The sequence below is a fragment of the Hyperolius riggenbachi genome, chromosome 4 (genome assembly GCF_040937935.1).
Source record: "Hyperolius riggenbachi isolate aHypRig1 chromosome 4, aHypRig1.pri, whole genome shotgun sequence".
In the NCBI taxonomy this organism is placed as follows: domain Eukaryota; kingdom Metazoa; phylum Chordata; class Amphibia; order Anura; family Hyperoliidae; genus Hyperolius; species Hyperolius riggenbachi.
This window is the reverse complement of record NC_090649.1, coordinates 423,091,064-423,113,259: the sequence shown is the minus strand read 5'-3', so window position 1 is coordinate 423,113,259 and position 22,196 is coordinate 423,091,064. Positions and strand designations below refer to the sequence as shown.

Sequence of the window (22,196 nt, the reverse complement as noted above, 5' to 3'; positions counted from 1 at the left end):
TTTCATTTCCATTGGTGACCAGAAACCACTGATGAAGGCAGAGCTCATACTCCAGAATAGCAATGATCAAGTGATCTAGAGCAACTTATTGAAGTTCACAAATGTAGGTGTTGTGACTCAGGATGTTTTCATATATACCTATGAATTTAAGAAACTGATGCTTTCATATAGATGTATTTAAAGTGGGTACCAAGTACAAGTAGATAAGCACAAAGAAAGCCATACCTTCCATTCACTTCTACCTATGCTACCATAGGACACAGGGTTGAATTTCAAATACTGTAAGTGCATGGTAATGTATCTTATTCTTAATTGCCCAAAAATAGCAGCATATCGGCACAAACCAGGTGCAACTAAGGAAGGGGATACCAAGTTAGACCCAACGTTCGGCAAAGCATGAGAAAGATGAAAGAAAGAATACGTTTCCAAGCACGAAAGGGTAGACTAGCTGAAAGTACAGTTGAACTTCTGTAATTCTTTCCTGTTTATTAAGCACTTTGAAAGCTTTTAAAACAAGAAAGAATTCAGTAAGTGCAACTGTTTGTGTGTGATTCTAACCACAGGTGCAGTCTGCACGATTCTATCCATTTTCTCACTCATACTACCAGCTCTGGATGTCCCGCACTTGTTGGCTCGTGTGGAAGGATTGGATAGCAGGGACGGACCAAACAGAGGGCACAAACTGCTGGATTGGAACAACAGCCCAATGTGTCACTGTCTGTGCAAGAAGGATATCTTTACCCACCAGCTGATAGGAACCTTATTGGAGCTCAGATATTTGAGCATTTGAATCAGCGGATTACTTACCCTATCCAGGTACCACCAGAGGTGGTAAGACTTGTATTGCTTCAAAAACGTATTGATTCTTTCATTATTCTTTAATGCTGAATTTTAATAGTACAAATAAAAACACGAATAAACAGATTAATTGTACTGAATAAAGATATACTGTACTATGTAAAATAAACAGCAGCAAATGCTATATCCTCTCCACAAACCGCTATTTTTCATTTCTTTTGCCTCCAAATTAAGGCTAGTTTCACTATAAAGTTACACCAGAGATTTTCCATTATTCTCATAGCCCAAAAATGACAAGGTAATAAAAAAAGACATGGGTTTCTATGACAAGTTTTCATACTGATGTTTAAGCCGATGTTAAATTGCAGTCGTGTTTGGCAATCACTGTAGTAATTGAACATCTTTTATCTGTTTCTGGGGCACTCTCACAAGCTTTTACTACATTTTTGTTTCTGATATTTTCTTAATCACTTTCTACCACTAGTAGAAACCTAGTCTAACATTATTCTGAAACAGCCTCATATTTACGTTTCTTAGTCCTCCTCGCCAATCAGACCACAACAATGGTGAAGGAAGGAGGACAGCAAAACATGCACTACACTGACTCCGAGAAAGAATTGTGGGAGGCTGGGCTGCTGCTACGATGCAGAGGCCAACCTCATGATGACACTGGAAGCCTGGCCAGAAGCACCAACTTTAATCATCGTTTGGAGGTTACTTTGGAAAGTATGAAAGAGGAGGGATTTATTACTGTTTGATAGAGAGAGCAGAAGAGCTAAACATTTTTTTTATTGGCGATAGACTTTAATCACCTTAAATGACTAGACTGCTCAAACATTAAGGTTGTTTAAAACCATTTTTAATCAACACTGGGAGGCCAACATGACATTAGGTTTTCTTCCAAATAAGATACCAACAGGCTTCTTTCTGCATTCTTAGGGATCCTGGCAGTCTTAACATGCCCTGCCATCTGTTATATGGGAAGGCAAGTGGCAGTCCTGCTCATGCCCCCTCCCCTGACTTCCATAAAGAAGGGGAATGTAAAAGTAAAAAACTAGAGGTTATCGACTGACCAATGGGGGGAAAACAAACATACACTTTGTCAATGTATCTATTAGCCACTGTTACTTTTTCAAAAGGAAATTGGGTGAGAGTAGGATGGGAAACGGTTGATCCAATTTGAAGCTCTGTGGTAGAACAAGCAGAGTCAAAACTCAATCAAAAATAATTCACCACAGGAATGCCAAAGAGATATGAGAAAGCAGTATGTGATTTTGTCTGCAAGCTCCATTCACAGCTGAAATATGAGATTATACAAAGAAAAGCAGATATGTTGCTGACTCTTATATAGTGGATTACCCACCTCTGGCTTCTTCATTATTTCAATGAAATACATCCTGTTCTTCATTGGGTAAATGATAATTAAAACATCCCCGAAATCTGTAGGTATAATACCCCTTCGGTAGTTCCTGGTGTGTTCAGACCACACAATGTGAACTTCATCGTTTCCCAGGTGGCGGAGCTGAAGAAACAATGGCATGGTTAGTTCATCTACGCCTCTTCTTATAAATCATTTTACATGAAATTGTTTAGACCAAAGGCGGCCTTTGTTTCCTATATAAGTATGTGCATCTGTGCATAGTGTATATGTATGCTCAAACACACAAACAGAATCATGGCGTAAAACTCATTTATGTCCACCTCTTGGCATTTTATCATCTCATGATCCAGGTATGGCTGATTGAGCACTAACTTTGTACTTTTACATTTATCACGTTCCCGTTAGCAAATTAAGCAGAACAGATAAATAAGGATGGCCAATGAGATGCAAGTATTTCCTGTTCATGCAGGATTATGCAAATATTGTAGGCAAATGTATGCAGCTTGAAAATGGATCGATCCAGTCCCACCAAGGTTTAAACTGATTGCTCCATTTTCAAGCTGCATACATAATTTACAAAATCCTGCATGTACTTGAAAATATTTTCATCTCATTGGTCATCCCTATAGATAAATATACAAAACACCAATTTAATCCAGACATAGGGCCTGATTCACAAAGCGGTGCAAACTTTTTCGCGGACTTTTGCGCGCGCAATTTGCCGCGATTCGCGTGATCGCGGACTTTTGAATCAGGTCCATAGACCCTTATCCAATTAAAGGGACCCTGAGCAGGACTCAAAAATGCTCAAATGAACTTACCTGGTGCTTCCTCCAGCCCCTCGCAGTCCATGAGGTCCCTCGGCATCCTCTGGGCTCCCCAAGATCTTCCGCTGGCGACTCTGGTAGCCCAGTGAGTTCTCGAGGAGTAGTGCACAACTGAGCATTTTACGAGGCTTCCCTGGTCTTCATATAACCGTTCATGCAAATGCAGGCATTCCTTCAAATCGCTCTGCAAATCGCAGGTGTTTGTGATTGCAGTTTCTTGTGGGTCTCACTGCTTAATTTTGAAGTAGTGCTCGGATAAGTATGCTTCACTGCAACAGTAAATGCGCACATTATCCTGTATGGTACAGAACGCCTCACATTATTCCTACAGATTCCATTGCAACCCACTGCAAATGCACCAAAGGGAATGTAACATTACAGTATACTCGCATTGTGGCTGCCATGCGACTATATTGGGCCTGATTCATGAAGCTGAAGTTACACGACACCAGCGTAAGATAAATACGCGCGGTCATTCTGCGTAGAATGCTTTCCTTAGTTAGGCGCCCTGTTTACATAGTAATGCTTGCCTCTTTAACCACTTAACGACCACCGTCGGCAGGTCGAAGTGGTGTTACCATGGAAACGTCAGTTCACGGAGGGTGTCTCCGTGAACAGCCTGCGAGCCTCCGATCGCGGCTCGCAGGTTAAATGTAAACACGCAAGGAAGAAATCCCCGCTATTTACATCATACGGCGTTGCTGCGCAGTAGCGCCGTAAAGGAGATCGGTGATCCCCAGCCTCTGATTGGCTGGGGATCGCCGGCATCTGATAGGCTGAAGCCTGTCAGAGGCGGCGCAGGAGCCGCCCAGAAAGAGGAGGGGAGGGAGGGAAAGAGAGGGAGGCTGGGAATCGCTGCGGAGGGGGCTTTGAGAAGCCCCCCCGCTACACGCAGGTAGCCGGCGGCGATCAGACCCCCCAGCAGGACATCCCCCTAGTGGGGAAAAAAGTGATTTGTGCTGTGGGCTGGAGAGCCCACGCAGCACCGATCACAGAAAGATAGCCCGGTCCTTAAGTGGTTAAAGGATACACGAGGTGACATGTGACATAATGAGATAGACGTGTATGTACAGTGCCAAGCACACAAATAACTACAGTGGGATGCGAAAGCTTGGGCAACCTTGTTAATCGTCATGATTTTCCTGTATAAATCGTTGGTTGTTACCATAAAAAATGTCAGTTAAATATATCATATAGGAGACACACACAGTGATATTTGAGAAGTGAAATTAAGTTTATTGAATTTACAGAAAGTGTGCAATAATTGTTTCAATACAATTAGGCAGGTGCATATATTTGAGCACCACAAAAAGAGATGAAATCAATATTTAGTAGATCCTCCTTTTGCAGAAATTACAGTCTGAAAACGCTTCCGGTAGATTCCAATGAGAGTCTGGATTCTGGTTGAAGGTATTTTTGACCATTCCTCTTTATAAAACATCTCTAGTTCATTCAGGTTTGATGACTTCAGAGCATGGACAGCTCTCTTTAACCCACACCACAGATTTGCAGTTCTATTCAGGAATGGGGACTGAGATGGCCATTCCAGAATGTTGTACTTGTTCCTCTGCATGAATGCCTTAGTGGATTTTGATCAGTGTTTAGGGTCGTTGTCTTGTTGAAAGATCCAGCCCCGGCGAAGCTTCAGCTTTGTCACCTATTCCTGGACATTGGTCTCCAGAATCTGCTGATACTGAGTGGAATCCATGCGTCCCTCAACTTTGGTAAGATTCCCAGTCCCTGCACTGGCCAAACAGCCCCACAACCACCATATTTTACTATAGGTAGAATGTGTTTTTCTTGGAATGCTGTGTTGTTTTTCCTCCATGCATAATGCCCCTTGTTATGCCCAAATAACTCAATTTTAGTTTCATCAGTCCACAGCACCTTATTCCAAAATGAAGCTGGCTTGTCCAAATGTGCTTTAGCATACCTCAAGAGGCTCTGTTTGTGCTGTGGAAGGAGAAAAGGCTTCCTCTGCATCACTCTCGTATACAGCATCTCCTTCCTTGTGTAAAGTGCGCCCAATGGTTGAACGATGCACAGCGACTCCATCTACAGCAAGATTACGTTGTAGGTCTTTGGTGCTGGTCTGTGGATTGACTCTGACTGTTTTCAACATTCATCGCTTCTGTTTCTCTGAGATTATTCTTGGTCTGCCATTTTGAGCCTTAACTTGAACTGAGCCTGTGCCATTTCATGAACTGTGGTCTTCCATTTCCTCAACATGTTACTAACTGTTGAAACAGACAACTGAAATCTCTGAGACAGCTTTCTGTATCATTCCCCTAAACCATGATGGTGAACAATCTTTGTCTTCAGGTCATTTCAGAGTTGTTTTGAGACCCCCATGTTGCTACTCTTCAGAGAAAATTAAAAGAGGAGGGAAACTTACATTTGACCCCCTAAATACTCTTCCTCATAATTGGATTCACCTGTGTATGTAGGTCAGGGGTCACTGAGCTTACCAAGCCAATTTTAGTTCCAAAAATTAGTTCCAAAAATTAGTTGTAAAATGACAACAGTGCCCAAATGTATGCACCTGCCTAATTTCATTTAAACAATTATTGCACACTTTCTGTAAATCCAATACATTTCATTTCACTTCTGACATATCACTGTGTGTGTCTCCTATATGATATATTTAACTGACATTTTTTATTGTAGCAACCAACAATTTATACAGGAAAATCATGACGATCAACAAGGTTGCCCAAACGTTTGCATCCCACTGTATGCTGTGTTCCTTTTTTCCTTTCTCTGTCTGATAATGTTAAATATCAGGTACGTAAGTAGCTGACTCAGTCCTGACAGGAAGTGACTGCAATGTGACCCTCACTGACAAGAAATTCCAACTATAAAACACTTTCCTAGTAGAAAATGGCTTCTGAGAGCAGTAAAAACGTTTCTGTTGTATTACTTTTACAAAACTTAGTTATTTTCTACCTACATACTTCTAAGAGCAGGAAAGAGATAAAAAGGATCAATAGTTCCATAGATTTTTAGCGAATGCTTCACTGAGCAAAACAAAAAAAAAAACAGTTAAAACTTAAAGTAGATTTAAACAAAGTAAAACTGTGGAATAACTTAAAAAGTCATTTTAGGAAAAGGAAGATAGATACAATAATTTATTTCATTACTTTATTTTCGCCTCGGTTGTCCTTTAACTACCGGGTAACGTGAAGTATCGCGACCGCAATACTTTACTAGCGCAAACACTACTGACATAGTTACTATGTTAATCAACATAATAGCGGCTGCCCTAGTGAAACAAAGCACTGCAACATGTTACTGTGAAAGTACTTTTATTCATACTGATTTTTTTAATGTAAGATGTTCCGTTTATATCGTCAAAAGCAAAAAATTTCCAGCATGCGGAAGAAATGGAATCTCTTGAGACAAAAGCAGGCTTTGTAATGATTGATTCTTAAACCCTAAACAGTTGTAATAAAAAAAACAGCTTGCTAATATCGGCTCATGTATGGGCATCCTTTGTAATAACCACCAGACATGTTCTGCAACTGCCATACTCAAACAGTGCACAGAGGCATGTAACAATCTATTAAACACAGCAGGGCCAAAAGAGTAGAGTGCAAGTGTAGTTCAGCTGTGTCTAGGAAGGTCAGGTCAGCTGGAGATCATACTTGTTATGGACGTCTACGCTACGGTAAGGCCAATTCATTTTGCCTGAACTTGGTCTCTTTGGCAGCAGCTCGGCCTTCCTATCAGGCTCCCAAACAAACACTCATTTTTCAAGGCTTAGCAAAACAACATAATAGTTTAAGGGCCTGACCATGTGCCATGCTCATTCACTGGCTGAAAAGGCCATCTTCATTTCCCTTTTTGCAGGCCCTCCCTTCTCTCGCTTTGTAATATGCAGCCAGCCGGGCAGCACGCCACTAGTGACACTGGTCATGGTACACACCTAATGGTCTGACCTCCTCTCCCTACTAATTGCATTACATGGCCAGCTGGCTCCAGCAAGAACTTGTCTATTTGATTGAAGAATTTCTGCTGCCGAATAGTCACGGCTGCTGCTCTCGCAAAGTATCTTGAGCCTGACAACCTCATTGTTTTCCTGACAGTGTGCCCATCCTAAAATCGAACTTTTATTTGTAAATTAACCGAGGAAACTTCCTGCCAGACCAGCGGTGCCTGGAGACTAATAATGTGCTCCTTTCATTCCCTTTCACTCTTACTGTATCACTGCCAATTTGTTTTTCTGCTGCCGGCCAGCCCTGGGCTATAAAAGCCTGGTAAGACATAAGTGCAATTATAGTCCTAGAGTCAAATGAATTGGACAAATCCAATAGCACAGCCCTGTCCCCACTTTACAAACCCCTACAGCAGTGAGATTAGCTGCTAAAAATCTAATCTTGGAATAGCTAACAAATTTCTGCAGCAGAGGCACAAGAGTTCACGATGGGGCTACATCTAGGTCTCTGCGTGGAGAAAGGGTTCTGTCTCAAACAGGGCCAAATATCAAATAAGCCCCAGCTATTTTTACTCCCTTCTTAAAGAACCTCATTTCAGAGTTGTTAGCTGCAATTTAGTTAGGATAACAGGACGGGTTGTAAGAAGCTGTTAGTGAGATTGATTTTCTATTCTAGCAGAGACACATCCTGATAAAGAATGCTTATTTCTAATGAACACAAATCTCCGAGCTGAAAAAGGTACCATCTGAGTCATGGATGCTTCGGTGGGGAACCTTCCTGTCGAAACTGAGGCATGCAATATTGTTTAAATGGCACGCTTTGGAGGTGGCCGAGAGAGCGCCTGATTTATCCAAGCAGCTTCACGCCGCAGATACAAGTCATTTCACTTCAACCGGGGTGGTTGTCATGCTCAGGAGCTGGAAATTGCCTCAACTGAAAAGCCAACGTGTAATCCCGGCTCATCAATTAACATGGAACATGACATTTTCCAGCAAAGGACCACAAGGCCAATGCGGCCGCGCACTGGCTGGGGCTACAAGGGCACTCATGCAGGTGCTCTGTCAGTTATCCAAAGGGAATGGCGAGATGGAAACGAAGCCAATTACTGAATGCTATGAGAATAACATAGCGTATTGCATGTGCTAACAGGATGTGCAAGGAAACTGGAAATGAGGGAAGTAGAACTTGTTTGTGTAGTGCAGCTGATCTACAAAAACTTCACTTACAAAACTAGGAATGGAAGTAGAAATGTAAAACTAAAACGCGGTAGACTGAGGGAAAAGCCTTACTAAAGATGTGGATGCATAAGAGCACCTGTCTAAGGTTGAAACCGTTTTAATCCTCATTTCTTTACAAGTTAGACTTGATTACACCGAACAGCAATATGCTGCATCTCTGCTAACGGAGGTGTGGAGGTGTGGAAAGGTGGGATTTCTCTTAATCCTAACTGGGCAAGTGAAATGAAGTGCAGAAAGGTTAGATCATCTTTTGGGTGTTTATTTCTGCCTCTATTAATGTTGAGGAGAATTTTCTTCACTCCATGCCCCAAAATGAAGTGGGGCAATTGTTTCCAATAGGTACACAGACAGCAATATTTATTGTAAAGCAGAGAAAAATACGAACCAATTTCAGAATGTATGCATTGGGCAATACAAACCTAGCAGCTGCAGTAAGGTAATATCTGCAGGTGCAATGTGTTAGACCAGGTAAGTAAGCAAAAGCTGCAACATATTGATCTGGTAGACTAAAAATTGTATAGTGTATGCCTAGCATGAGGACCTGTTCACACTGCGACAAACGCAGTGGATGCCGAATCTATGCAGTAAATGGAAATTGCAGGTGATATGAGCATTGCCATTGCATCCTGGGCAAATGGGCTGGCAATGTTCATATTAGTAGCCATTTTCATCCGCTGCATTTGCGTTGCCACCCCTCTGCCATACTGTTCACCGCTTCTCCCTTCATCTGTCGCCATCCCTGTTCATCTGCCGCTTGTCTTGGAGACCAGAAAGCATGGGCCATCCTTGCTGAAAACTAAAAAAATCAATGCGATTCCTACCTAGCAACATGGAGGTTTCTTATTGGTCCACGACGAACTAATGAGGCGTTTCTGACATTATTGTCAGATCTGACAAGATTAGCTGCATGCTTGTTTCTGGTGTTATTCAAACACCACTGCAGCCAAATAGGCAAATGGTATTCCTTAAAAGGAAATAAACATGGCAGCTCCCGCATTCTTCTCACTTCATTTGTCCTGTAATAATCATTTGGAATTGAAACTCTTTGCTATTATTAATGCTGAAACTGACCTTTTTGGTTAGTGAATCATCAGAGTCGGATAACATTCGTGTAGACACATGGAAAATAACTTCAACTGTAGAGGTAGCATAGTATGGTGCAGTTTGTCCAGTGCTTCCATTTCTCTGAAGACCACCCATAAAGCCACAGTGAGTGGAAAGGTCAACCTGAACAGTTTTCAGGAAAAAAGACGACACCAGTTTCAATCATGTGATGCTTTGGTTGGAAACGTAATAAATACAGCATGTAGCTTCAAAAATACAGTTTCTAGGGTTGTTTGATAGAGCATTACAACTGCACATTGTCAATGCAAACAGTATGAATGCTGCAACTAAGATAAAGGTTAATTTTCTCAGAGACAGGCTGTTTGGGATCCATGATAGATCTCCTCTAGCCTTTTTATATGCCATTTCATATTTAAGGATTAGTACACTATTGCCATAAAACGTGGTAAATTCCAATCCAAGCTGCCACCTGATCAATAATACAAATACAATGCATAAAGCCTGGTAAACCTTCAATTGATTGGCCAATGACTGACCAATTTTACCACCTGCATGTAGTATGAGAGTTTACCTACATAATCAGTGTATAGTACTTAACATCTATTGACCTTCATATTACACGGAGATGGTATATTTGGCCAATCCTAATTGAAGGTGTGTACCAGGCTTTAGTGATATTTAACCCATTTGGATACGGATGAAGCAATGAAGTGGCTGCTGTTCACATGCAGCACTTGCCGATTCCCTATGACAGTGATGGCTAACCTTGGCACTCCAGCTGTGGTGGAACTACAAGTCCCGTGAGGTATTGCAATACTCTGACAGCACTAAGCATAACTCGGGGAGGCAGAGGCATGATGGGATTTGTAGTTTTGTCAGAGCTGGAGTGCCAAGGTTAATCATCACTGCCCTATGAGCTCATAGCCACTGTAGAGCATGAAATTCCTATGAAACGCGTTGTTTTAGGTCGTAATTAAAAGCCAATATAAAAATGTGACTACCTGTGCCGCATACCTAGAGGTAAGTCCATCACTTCCTCCTATGTAAATGGATTGTATCGTATCCTAAGTGGTGACTATGTTACCTTGATAGTACCTACTCACCAACAGTGCTCTGTTGTGGCTAGTTTTTTTTTTTTTTTGTTTTTTTTTAAAACACAAATTGTACTTTTCCTTAAACTGAATGCTCTTAACCAGAAATGGGTAATGGGATACTTTACAATCTCATGTAAATTGTATGCAGCTTGATATCGGACCAATTACAATAATTTCCTGTCAGTTTGATTTATGAAAGTTCAAGCTGCATACATTTACATTTGGTCAGAAGATACCATTTCCCTCATTCAAACTGTTAGATCTGCTTGCTCCCTCCTCTATAAACTGAATAAAAAGTTGTTCCTAATAGAGTTGCTTCCCACACAAGCAAACTCCACTCATATTTAGGCAGCAGGAAGTAAGGAGATTGTGCAAGCTCCTCCCATAACAAGGCAGTGGGAGTGGTCACTGTGAGGATATTTATTTATTAGTATCTAAGGTAGCCTCCATTTTGTTTGTCTACTTCAAAAGTGTGGGGCTATGAAATATTGTAGTGTCGCCTGGAAATAGTACATTTGCTTCTGAAGGTGAACAGTAGAGCAGGAACTGCTAATGTGATTGTCTGTATGTCAATGACACTACATTTGCATTCAGTTCCTCTGGATACAGGTAATTAGGTAACGACCCTCTATTCTGTCCTGGATCTTGCATTGCTTTGAACTTTGTGTATATGTAAACAAGCCAAAATACAATCCAGATTAAATGAGTCTGGACAGTTGGAAGCTAACACAGGAATGTTTGAAGTTTACAAATGACAGCCGGCTGGAATGTTGAAGAAGTTGGAAGCCTTACTCAAAAAATCTTTTGATGTGTGTAAATACAATTTTACCTGTGGAAATTAGATCTATGGGGGAGATGGGAAATGTCTAGAAAGTTAATTAAAACTGGTTCCTCCCCTTCCCAACGAAATTGCAGCCTCAAGGCATACCTCTCAGCATAAAAGGCAGGGCCAGATGCCTGAAAATCATCTTCTCCTGAGGGTAGCGCATAGCTAGAGATGATCCTGAGCGAACCAGAAAATTTGTGCCTCCACGGTTGGACATTTGTGCTGGTAAAAGTTCAATTTTTGTTCATTCCCGTTTTATTTTATGCAACTTGTCTTGTGCATCTTTGTAACTTTTATTTTGTAATTTTTACTTTGTTTTTGTTAAATATTTTGTATATATTATTTTCTGCATTGTTCCACTTTTTTCTGGAATATTAAATCGTAATTTATTAAGTTTAACTTCTGCTGTACTAAGCTAACGCTCATAGCCTAGAGGAGACTGCAGTGTAACTTGCGATACAAAGTCAGTGTCTGATTGTGCCTTGCTACTGTACGATTGTAGAGTGTGTGTGTGTGTGTGTGTGTGTGTGTTTCCCGTATTCGGCCTAAAGCGCAAAGCTGACCCGAATACGAAAACGCGGATTGCATGCAGATTACTCAACAGCAGAGTGGAAGTGTCTAGCGGCAGCTAGTGGTGGCAGTGAGAAGTGTTCTGAGGGGTCACAGCCTTGTGTCAGCTCGACTAAGGCTGCTTCCCCTCTCGATCTGGTCAAACCCGCAGTCGGGAACCGTATCTGCAGGCCTGCCGCGGGGCGGGTTCCTGACAGTCACTGTTCCTGTTTGAGCCTCACACTCACTGTACGGTCCTCTCTGACCTACAATCCATGTACATTCTTACATGAAGGAGCCATTAGGAACAAATTAAATACATTTAAAATATTAGCAAAAATGATCTCATCAACTGCAGTTCCTCTTGGCGTACACAAAGAAAAAGCAGCAAAAAATAACCATCAAATGGATGTCCTTGGTATACAGGGAGTGCAAAATTATTAGGCAAATGAGTATTTTGACCACATCACCCTTTTTATGCATGTTGTCTTACTCCAAGCTGTATAGGCTCGAAAGCCTACTACCAATTAAGCATATTAGGTGATGTGCATCTCTGTAATGAGAAGGGGTGTGGTCTAATGACATCAACACCCTATATCAGGTGTGCATAATTATTAGGCAACTTCCTTTCCTTTGGCAAAATGGGTCAAAAGAAGGACTTGACAGGCTCAGAAAAGTCAAAAATAGTGAGATCTCTTGCAGAGGGATGCAGCACTCTTAAAATTGCAAAGCTTCTAAAGCGTGATCATCGAACAATCAAACGTTTCATTCAAAATAGTCAACAGCGTCGCAAGAAGCGCGTGAAAAGACCAAGGCGCAAAATAACTGCCTGTGAACTGAGAAAAGTCAAGCGTGCAGCTGCCAAGATGCCACTTGCCACCAGTTTGGCCATATTCCAGAGCTGCAACATCACTGGAGTGCCTAAAAGCACAAGGTGTGCAATACTCAGAGACATGGCCAAGGTAAGGAAGGCTGAAAGACGACCACCACTGAACAAGACACACAAGCTGAAACGTCAAGACTGGGCCAAGAAATATCTCAAGACTGATTTTTCTAAGGTTTTATGGACTGATGAAATGAGAGTGAGTCTTGATGGGCCAGATGGATGGGCCCGTGGCTGGATTGGTAAAAGGCAGAGAGCTCCAGTCCGACTCAGACGCCAGCAAGGTGGAGGTGGAGTACTGGTTTGGGATGGTATCATCAAAGATGAGCTTGTGGGGCCTTTTCGGGTTGAGGATGGAGTCAAGCTCAACTCCCAGTCCTACTGCCAGTTTCTGACACCTAGTCCTACCAGTCCTACTGAACCCTTCTTCAAGCAGTGGTACAGGAAGAAGTCTGCATCCTTCAAGAAAAACATGATTTTCATGCAGGACAATGCTCCATCACACGCGTCCAAGTACTCCACAGCGTGGCTGGCAAGAAAGGATATAAAAGAAGAAAAACGAATGACATGGCCTCCTTGTTCACCTGATCTGAACCCCATTGAGAACCTGTGGTCCATCATAAAATGTGAGATTTACAAGGAGGGAAAACAGTACACCGCTCTGAAGAGTGTCTGGGAGGCTGTGGTTACTGCTGCACGCAATGTTGATGGTGAACAGATCAAAACACTGACAGAATCCATGGATGGCAGGCTTTTGAGTGTCCTTGCAAAGAAAGGTGGCTATATTGGTCACTGATTTGTTTTTGTTTTGTTTTTGAATGTCAGAAATGTATATTTGTGATGTTATATTGGTTTCACTGGTAAAAATAAATAATTGAAATGGGTATATATTTGTTTTTTGTTAAGTTGCCTAATAATTATGCACAGTAATAGTTACCTGTATACACAGATATCCCCCTAAAATAGCTAAAACTAAAAACAAACTAAAAACTACTTTCAAAAATATTCAGCTTTGATATTAATGAGTTTTTTTGGGTTCATTGAGAACATGGTTGTTGTTCAATAATAAAATTATTCCTCAAAAATACAACTTGCCTAATAATTCTGCACTCCCTGTAGGAGCTCGCTGGAGTTTACATTTCAGTGGCTTGGCTAATGTATACTCCTCTGCTATATACATTAGGGCTCATTCATACTATGGGCTTGATTCACTAAGACAAATAGCATGCCTTATCCGAGTTAACACTCCTTACCAGAGATAACATGCCTTATCCGAGTTAACACTCCTTACCATAGATAACATGCCTTATCCGAGTTAACACGTCTTATCGAAGATAAAATGTATACTCCTCTGCTATATACATTTGGGCTCATTCATACTATGGGCTTGATTCACTAAGACAAATAGCATGCCTTATCCGAGTTAACACTCCTTACCAGAGATAACATGCCTTATCCAAGTTAACACGTCTTATCGGAGATAACATGCCTTATCAGAGTAGTATAACGAGCGCTACGAACGCATGCCTGCTAATTGGCAATGACGAGAGCTCCACTCATCCTGCCCTGAGCCCCTGCGGGTTCGTAGCGCTCGCTATGCTACTTTGATAAGGCGTGCTAACTCGGATAAGACATGCTATTTGTCTTAGCGAATCAAGCCTCTATGTGAGTTGCAGTGTGTGTTTTACTTGGTAACATGAAAGTCCATAGACATTCATTTTATCTTTCACACTACAACAGTGAGTTGCTGTGCAGTGCTTTTCAACTTGAGAGTGAAAACTTATGGAAATGAACAGCAACTCACAAACCCATGTATGAGTTTTTATTCCTGCATTTACATGCATTTCAACTCACTGACTAGCGTGAATGAGCCCTAAAGGGGATGTCACACGAGTGTTGCCAACACTATATAAAGGTGGCCACACAGGATACAGTAAAATAATACGACTTTATGGCAATTCGATAAATATGATAAGATCTCCCGAAAAAAATCGAAAGCTTTTTTTTTTCATTCAACTGAAAAATCCGATCCATTTTTCTTAGATTTTTATCGACCCGGAATGCTGAAAAATTTTCTTCAAGTTTTCTAAAGATTGTATGGTGTGTGTTAGATTGTCAATGTATTAATATACACACCCTAGCAATTTTCTCAGAGTCTCCAATCATTTTTATCATAACTGGGGAAAAATTGAACATAAGGGTGCCCATACATGGTACCATTTTTCATTTTTTTTCGATTAGATAATTTAGTTTGATTCTGTTAGATCGAATATAAAGATTTTCCCAGCATGACCAATCAGATTTTTCTCGAAAAAACAAGATAATCGTTCAAATTTCTTGATCGAAAAAAAAATATTTTCAACATTCTATTCGATTCGATCAGTTAGATCAAATAAACGGGAAAATCGAACGTTTTTATTGTATCGTGTATGGGCACCAGAAGTCAAAAAAATGTATTGCAATACTTGAATACAACAGATATTTAAAGAAAAATGTATGGAGTGTGGCCACCTTAAATAAGATTAAAAAAAAAAATTTTTTTGAAAGAAGGTTATGCACAACACCACAATTGCTACTGAAATCATAAAATCTGGTGTTGTGCAGATCCACCTCTTGCATGCGCTGATAGACTCTGTTTTTTGCATACACCTCACATTAGATGTTTGCAGGAGTGGCCATGTCTGGTTTGAGATGGAAAAACAACAGGCTACTGTTATCTTTCATTAGCTATCAACACTAATGAAATGAATGGTGTATGTAACTTACCTCCCACCCTAATCCCGCCACAAAATCTTCATAGGCTTTGCTGCCTCCACTGTTGGACAGTATGGAACACTTATCTTCCTGTCCTTCAGCAATGTAGAACACAGCAATCTTGTGGGTTTCCCGACTGTGTGAAGAAAACAAATTATATATACAAGTGTGCAATATAGAAAGGTACAACCAAAAGGAAATGATACAAGCACACTAGCTGGGCATGATTCTGAGAAAATGCAGATAATGCTATCCATACATGAAACATATTACACAAACACTTGATACAATAAAGTTTTTTTTTTTATAACAAAGATAATAAATCAGGTTGTATGGATACAATTTGTCATTTCTGTTTCCAACTGAAACATGTGATCACATTTCTCATGTTTCAGAAAACAATGTTGTAGGATAGAAATGTTTTGATTTATAGACCCAAACATTTTTTGGGACATTTTCATGAGTGGGAAAAATGGAACACGTGTATGCGATACATTGATTAGATTTTGAAAAAAATTACTTAAAAAAAAAAAGGTACTATAAAAATAATTTTGAGTAATTTCTTACATTATGGGAGCTTTAAAAGTACTGTATATGGTGATAAGGTTTGAAAAAAATCTACTTGGAGGAAACTCAGGAGAAAAGTGAATAGGATATGGGCCATCATGTGAGGTGCTTTATATTCAGTGCATTTCAGAGCAGCCACATGCATGGCCACCTTACAGTGCACCTGAACTCACAACTCCTCTCTGCTCTAAAAGACACACAACAGCATAATACCCTTTAAAAAACATGTTTTTGTTCCAGCTGATACAAATCCTGCAATACATCTGCAGTGTGTCTACTTCCTGCTTCATGAGAGCAGACATCTTGTTAACAGCCTTTGCTTTCAAATGAGCTTACCTGCCATATCTGCCATGGCAGTCAGGTGATACAAGGCAGAGATCAAATTACATCTTGTGATTAGACACAAATAAGGGGGAAAATAAACAGGCTAAACTCTCTAAATACATACAGGGTGCATTACTCTAGGTTTTCCTTCTATCCTGTGCAAGAGTTCAGGTCCACTTTAAAGGTACAGTAATGCTTGAAAAAAAAAATCCTAAAACTAAAGATAAACTTATCATACCGTTTTTTTGTTACAAAGAGTGATGATTATAATGAGCACAGCCAGGAGACTCGTTCAATAATTGCTCCATGGGCTCATTTTTTTTCATCTAGCCAATGTAAATCTATAAATTCCTGGTGTTTGCCTACCTCAATAGTCTTCCAATTAAATTATCACAGGGATTCTCCTCACCTAATTCAATTTCTCCCCTTGCAGTATTAATCAACGTCTCTACTTAACAACTGCGTGCCTCGGGTCTCTGGGGACCCTAACATCTCTACAGAACATGTGTTTGAGCAATAATTTGCTGCACGAGATGATCAAGAATTAACCAATAGCATTTGATCTATTCTACGACAGATTTACAGATTTCATTTTGGTCCAGCTTGAGCAAAGAAAACCTTATGGTTGCAACAAATAAACGTAACCAAGATCTGATCTAGTGTATCTGCAACTTTCATTGCCTCTCACAGGAATCTGTCTGCCTGTTAAATCTGCTTCTATGCCGGGTGCTTACCACAGCCATTTCACTTAACTAGATTAGATACAAAGCATATAGAATTAAAGGGCAACCATCGCTCAAATTGCAAAAATGTAAAATACATACAGGTACATATACTGTACATGCACATTTCTCCAAGAGCAAAATGAACTATAAATTACTTTTCTCCGTCACTTACAGTAGGCAGTGAAAATCTGACAGATGTTAGGTTTTAGACTAGTCTATCTCCTCACTGGGTATTATCAGTTATTTCTTTATTGACAAATGCAATCAGTAAATTGCAGTTGCTCAGTCCAACTGAAAACTAGTGTGCAAACAAGTAGGGCAGTTAGCTGACATCTTTGCATTGATTCTTTCCAGGGAGTGTTTTGTAAAGGATACAGATAATACTGAGAATCACCTTTCACCTAGTGGTGGCAACACAGTATGGCAGCCTCAGCTCATGGCTTTCGGATATTTCCCCCTTACTCTCACGATCCAACCCCCCCCCCCTTCCAGAACCTGTAAGAGCCAAAAACAAATCCGGGTACAAATCCCCCCTCCCCCTTTGTACTTAGCAAAATAAATAAATGATTCTGATTATGAAAAGAATGGATTAGTGCAAAATCAGTCAACCTTATACTATTTACAGTAAGTAACCGCAATGTAGGATAAAAGTAATTAATAGTACATATAAAGCAATGGGAAACAGAATTGTCTATTGGGTGCATGCAGGTATTATAAAAAGTATACAATTATTGTTAAACTCTTAAAGGAATACTGTAGGGGGGGTCGGGGGAAAATTGAGTTGAACTTACCCGGGGTTTCTAATGGTCCTCCATTAAAGTAGGAGCGTACTGACTGCGCAGGCACAGACCATACTGGGCCTGTGCAGTATGCTCCTGGTGACATCAGCGGGAGCGAGGACACGGGAGCGCAGGATGTCTGCGGGGGACCGTTAGAAGCCACGGGTAACCAACTCATTTTCCCCGACCCCCTACAGTATTCCTTTAGAAATCAGCACAAAAAACATACTATAGTTTTTCCAAAAAACTCACACATACGACATAGGGCACCATAGTGTTGCAACCCACGCTTTCGGAGACCCAAGAGTTTTTAAAAAAGGGCTAAAAACTCACCTCTTTTCCCGAGCCTTTGAGACAGTACACTAATGCAGGTCACAGTGCTTTGAGTCCCCAGGGAGAAAGACGCTATAAAAATATTATTGTTATTGTATGTGTGGGGTTTTTGTAAAAACTGTAGTTTTTTGTGCTGATTTTTAAGAGTTTAACAATAAATGTATACTTTTTATAATACCTTCACGCACCCAAGAGACAATTCTTTTTCCCATTGCTTCATATGTTATTTGTTGGCATGGTGCATGTCGGTAACCATTTTGATATTTTGTGCTAATTAAGTAGTCCCGTATAGCCCAGTGATCTGCAAACTTGGCTCTCCAGCTGTTAAGGAACTACAAGTCCCACAATGCATTGCTGGAGTCTGACAGCCACAGTCATGATTCATAAAGGCAAATGCATTGTGGGACTTGTAGTTCCGTAACAGCTGGAGAGCCAAGTTAGCAGATCACTGCTTAGCCTATTTGGGTGCCGCCCGCGTTTAGCCATGGATTTCATAATTAAAAGAACATTTTACAAAACAATAAATATACGTCTAATATGCGTGTATTTTATATTTTAAACATTTTTGCGATAGTGATCCTTTAGTGAAAACTTCTTAGTAAATAAGCACATTGCTCAATGTACGGCAGTCTTCCTGATCACAAATCGATTGGACATTCTGTAATGCATCAAGTAGGGCGGGAGTGAGAGGTATGCGACTCACATTCCTGCAGCTTTGCACTTCATTCGACAGCACAAATCTAAAGGCGGGCCATCAATATTCAATCAAATGTATGCTGAAATATGATTGTTTGGGAAAATGTTCCACAGTAAAGCCGACATACCTAACTCTTGGGCATAAACAACTTAGGTAAATTATTTTATGGCGGATGGATGGTTAAACCAGCATCTACAAATCTTTCAGATGGAAGGTTACCCATAAAAAATAAATAAATAAAATGAATAACTTCTTGCAGATCACAGCAACATCTTTGTTTGTACCATTTTCGCCTGTTTGATGCAGTACCTACCGTGTTTACCCTAAAGTAAGACAACCTCTGAGAATAAGCCCTAGCAAGAAGTCCTAGCATGCTTGAAATATAAGACATCTCCTAAAAGTATGCCCTAGGAGCAGCCCGCATGACACCAGCAAGTCACGCTCAATACAAAGCCTGGATACTGGAGAGCAGCAGTATAATGTGAGCTCTACAGTCCTGTAGATGTCAGGCAATTTGTGTTTTTGTTGGAGCCATCCCTCCTGATCTGTCATGATAAGCAGCAGCACTTCACCTCTTCCCAGGACACACAGCTTATCCTATCATAGCTCTGGGGAGCCTGACAGAGTTCTCTGCCTGCAAGAAATAGACTCTTACCCACATGAGCAGCAGAATCAATTTCTTGTAAGTGAGAGCCAATATCTGCAAACCACAAGCTCTGTGTATGCTGCTTGTGTTTCAGCATGGCATGCAGTACAGACATTTTGTATAGGAAAGCTACAAGCGTTTCCCCCAAAACTAAGACATCCTATGAAAAATAAGCCCTAGCACATCTTTTGGAGCAAAAATAAATATAAGACAGTGTCTTATTTTCGGGGAAACAATCAAAAAGAACAGGGTCTGGCCCTGCAAAGACCACGCCACTAAATGTTTAGGAAAATACAAAAAAGCCTTTATTACAAATATTGCACTTTGCTGCAGTCACTAGGGCGTGCTCAGTAGGCAGTAGTAGTCTAGCCCATGAACTCCTACTGAATCGGTGCTGACTTAGCAGAGATTTGAGCCCAGGTCTCCTGTATCAGTCCATTACACTATCCAACCACTGTTACTACTATCCCTAGAGTTCGGTCTCTGGCGCACATCAAATCAGGCGGCAGCTCTACAGCATGTCTTATTTCATCACTAAGACAGCTAACGTGATTACAGAAAAGGACCTCAATTTCAGAACGCCCACTAGAATCTGCTGAAGATCTGCAATGGCATTTGCTCAAATTCTTCTACATATTTACAGCTATGTTATTTGTATTTTGCCATCTGCTTGCAAAAGCTTCTGGATTACACATGGGGCTACATGGAAGTAAAACGAACTATCATTAGACCTAGCAACCCTATAAACTGGGTTGATTATAGATTTGTATATGATATTGCCTGTGTAATTCATTTGTCATTATAAATATTGGTTTGCAGATGGGATGGGTCAAATAAAGTTATACTTATACGCTAGAGAAAGTTGATGAGACTGCAGATTGATCTGGATATAATGCAATCAGTTCCTTGGAAGTCACTGACTTTAAATAAGTTACAAAACCGCTATTAATCATCGTTATTTGGCTGTAATAATGTTCCTGCCAGGACACAGCATGCCTCATTGATATTTTGTAAGATGAGGCTGGTGAGAGTAAAAACAGCATACCATAACAAGATGTTCTGACTCTAAACTGGACCAGCAAATGTAATTTCCGCATAGCTCTGCCATCCAGCACTCTCAAATTCACTAAAATGTATGTAAGCTCCTACACTGGATTCAATGACTACTGCAGTCTGCATGAATGCTTCTACCAATGTTACTTTGTTGTTACACAGTCTAATGTGCATATGGGAACTACCTCTCTCACAACATACCTTTAGGTCTTTATAGTTGAAAGTACTAGTGACCTTAGCCCGTTTAAAAACGGGCTAGGTCTGTCACTAATTCGCAGTGCGCGTGCGCACGTCCGCTGCGCGCACACACACACGCCCTCCCCTTCTGGCCCCGTCCTCCGGCTCTCGGCAGTGTCTCCGAGTCTTGTCCCTGCACATGCGCATGGCAAAAAAGCACTGACACACAGACAGACGCAGGGACACTTGCCTATTATTGTATAGTATGCGGCACAATAGCAAAACTTTTACAGCTCCTTCCTCCACTCACACTATGGATCTCCCTACACCTAATTCCCACAATGCATTTCACTACTATATCTCCTGTCTCTTGCTATAATTGCCACTATTACAACACCCACAGTTAATCTCCTCTAATAGTGTGCCTCTACATACAGTGCTGCCATGTATAGTGCCTCCCATGTATGGGGGAAGCATTTTATAATGTGTTTATGTATGTATGGATTTGCTGCTTGCTATAAATGTTATGTCATTTGCAAATTTATAGCTAAGCGTAGTATTTTTCTTATGGATGCCATCTTTAAATCAGGGGTCCGTCTGTCAGGCTTGATGTTCATGTTTGGCCTCAGCACTTGAGTTGCTCATCGGCTTGTGAAGTCAGCAGTTAAGGCCTGTACACATACTAGATAGAACCAATCCCTCGGGCGACATTGCTGGGCCGAGGCTGTACAAACCTGTACTTAGCCTGTTAGTTATTAACGCACTCTGTTGCAATACTGAGTGGTGCAGATCAGACGTTGCGTTGTGGGTAAAACAAAGCTATCAGCCGTCGCTCAGCCGCGTTGATCTGACTAGTGGATTGGCAGTCAAGGACTGCTGTACACAAACCAGATTATCAACAGAGGAGCCGACCTCAGCCGACTTTAACCTAGTGCAGTGATGGCTAACCTTGGCACTCCAGCTGTGGTGGAACTACAAGTCCCATGAGGCATTGCAATACTCTGACAGCTCTAAGCATAACTCCAGGAGGCAGATGCATGATGGGATTTTGCAGTTTTGTAACAACTGGAGTGCCAAGGTTAGCCATCACTGACCTAGCGGGTACGGGCCTTAGCCAAAACCTAATCTACATAGGGCACATGGCAGGCAGGGAGAGCACATGGCAGGCAGGGAAGTCACAAAGCAGGCAGGGTGAGCGGGGAGAACAAAGCTATTGGCCATTGCTTGGATGAATTGATCTGCCTGCTGAATCGCTGGCCGGGCAGCGGTCGGGGGCTGCTGTACACACGTCGGATTATCTGCAAAGGTGGAAATCTAGCATATGTACAGCCCTTTAGTCAGAACCTGATCTACATACTTTTTTTGGATGAATAATTTGGAAAGCATTAGAGGCAAAGGATATGCACAGCAGCCAGGCAAACTGGATTTGTTTTCACAAATGGTGACAAGATGGCAGAAAAATCCCTCTCATTACAGGCCTAAAAATAGAACTTAAAGCAGATCTGAACTCAGAACTTCCTCTCAGCTCTACAAGATAAGCAACAG

General features: G+C 41.1%; 1 protein-coding gene across 3 annotated transcripts in view; it reads right to left on the bottom strand.

Annotated features, from left to right (window-relative positions):
* RALGAPA2 (Ral GTPase activating protein catalytic subunit alpha 2) overlaps positions 1-22,196 on the bottom strand; it is a 493,961-nt gene that overhangs the window by 169,229 nt on the left and 302,536 nt on the right. For all 3 annotated transcript variants that reach the window (XM_068232435.1, XM_068232436.1, XM_068232437.1), the window contains 3 exons: positions 15,363-15,486; positions 9,251-9,406; positions 2,162-2,320 (listed from right to left, as the gene is read on the bottom strand). In XM_068232435.1, the coding sequence (XP_068088536.1) occupies positions 2,162-2,320; positions 9,251-9,406; positions 15,363-15,486 (439 nt within the window). The remainder of the gene's footprint in view (positions 1-2,161; positions 2,321-9,250; positions 9,407-15,362; positions 15,487-22,196) is intronic.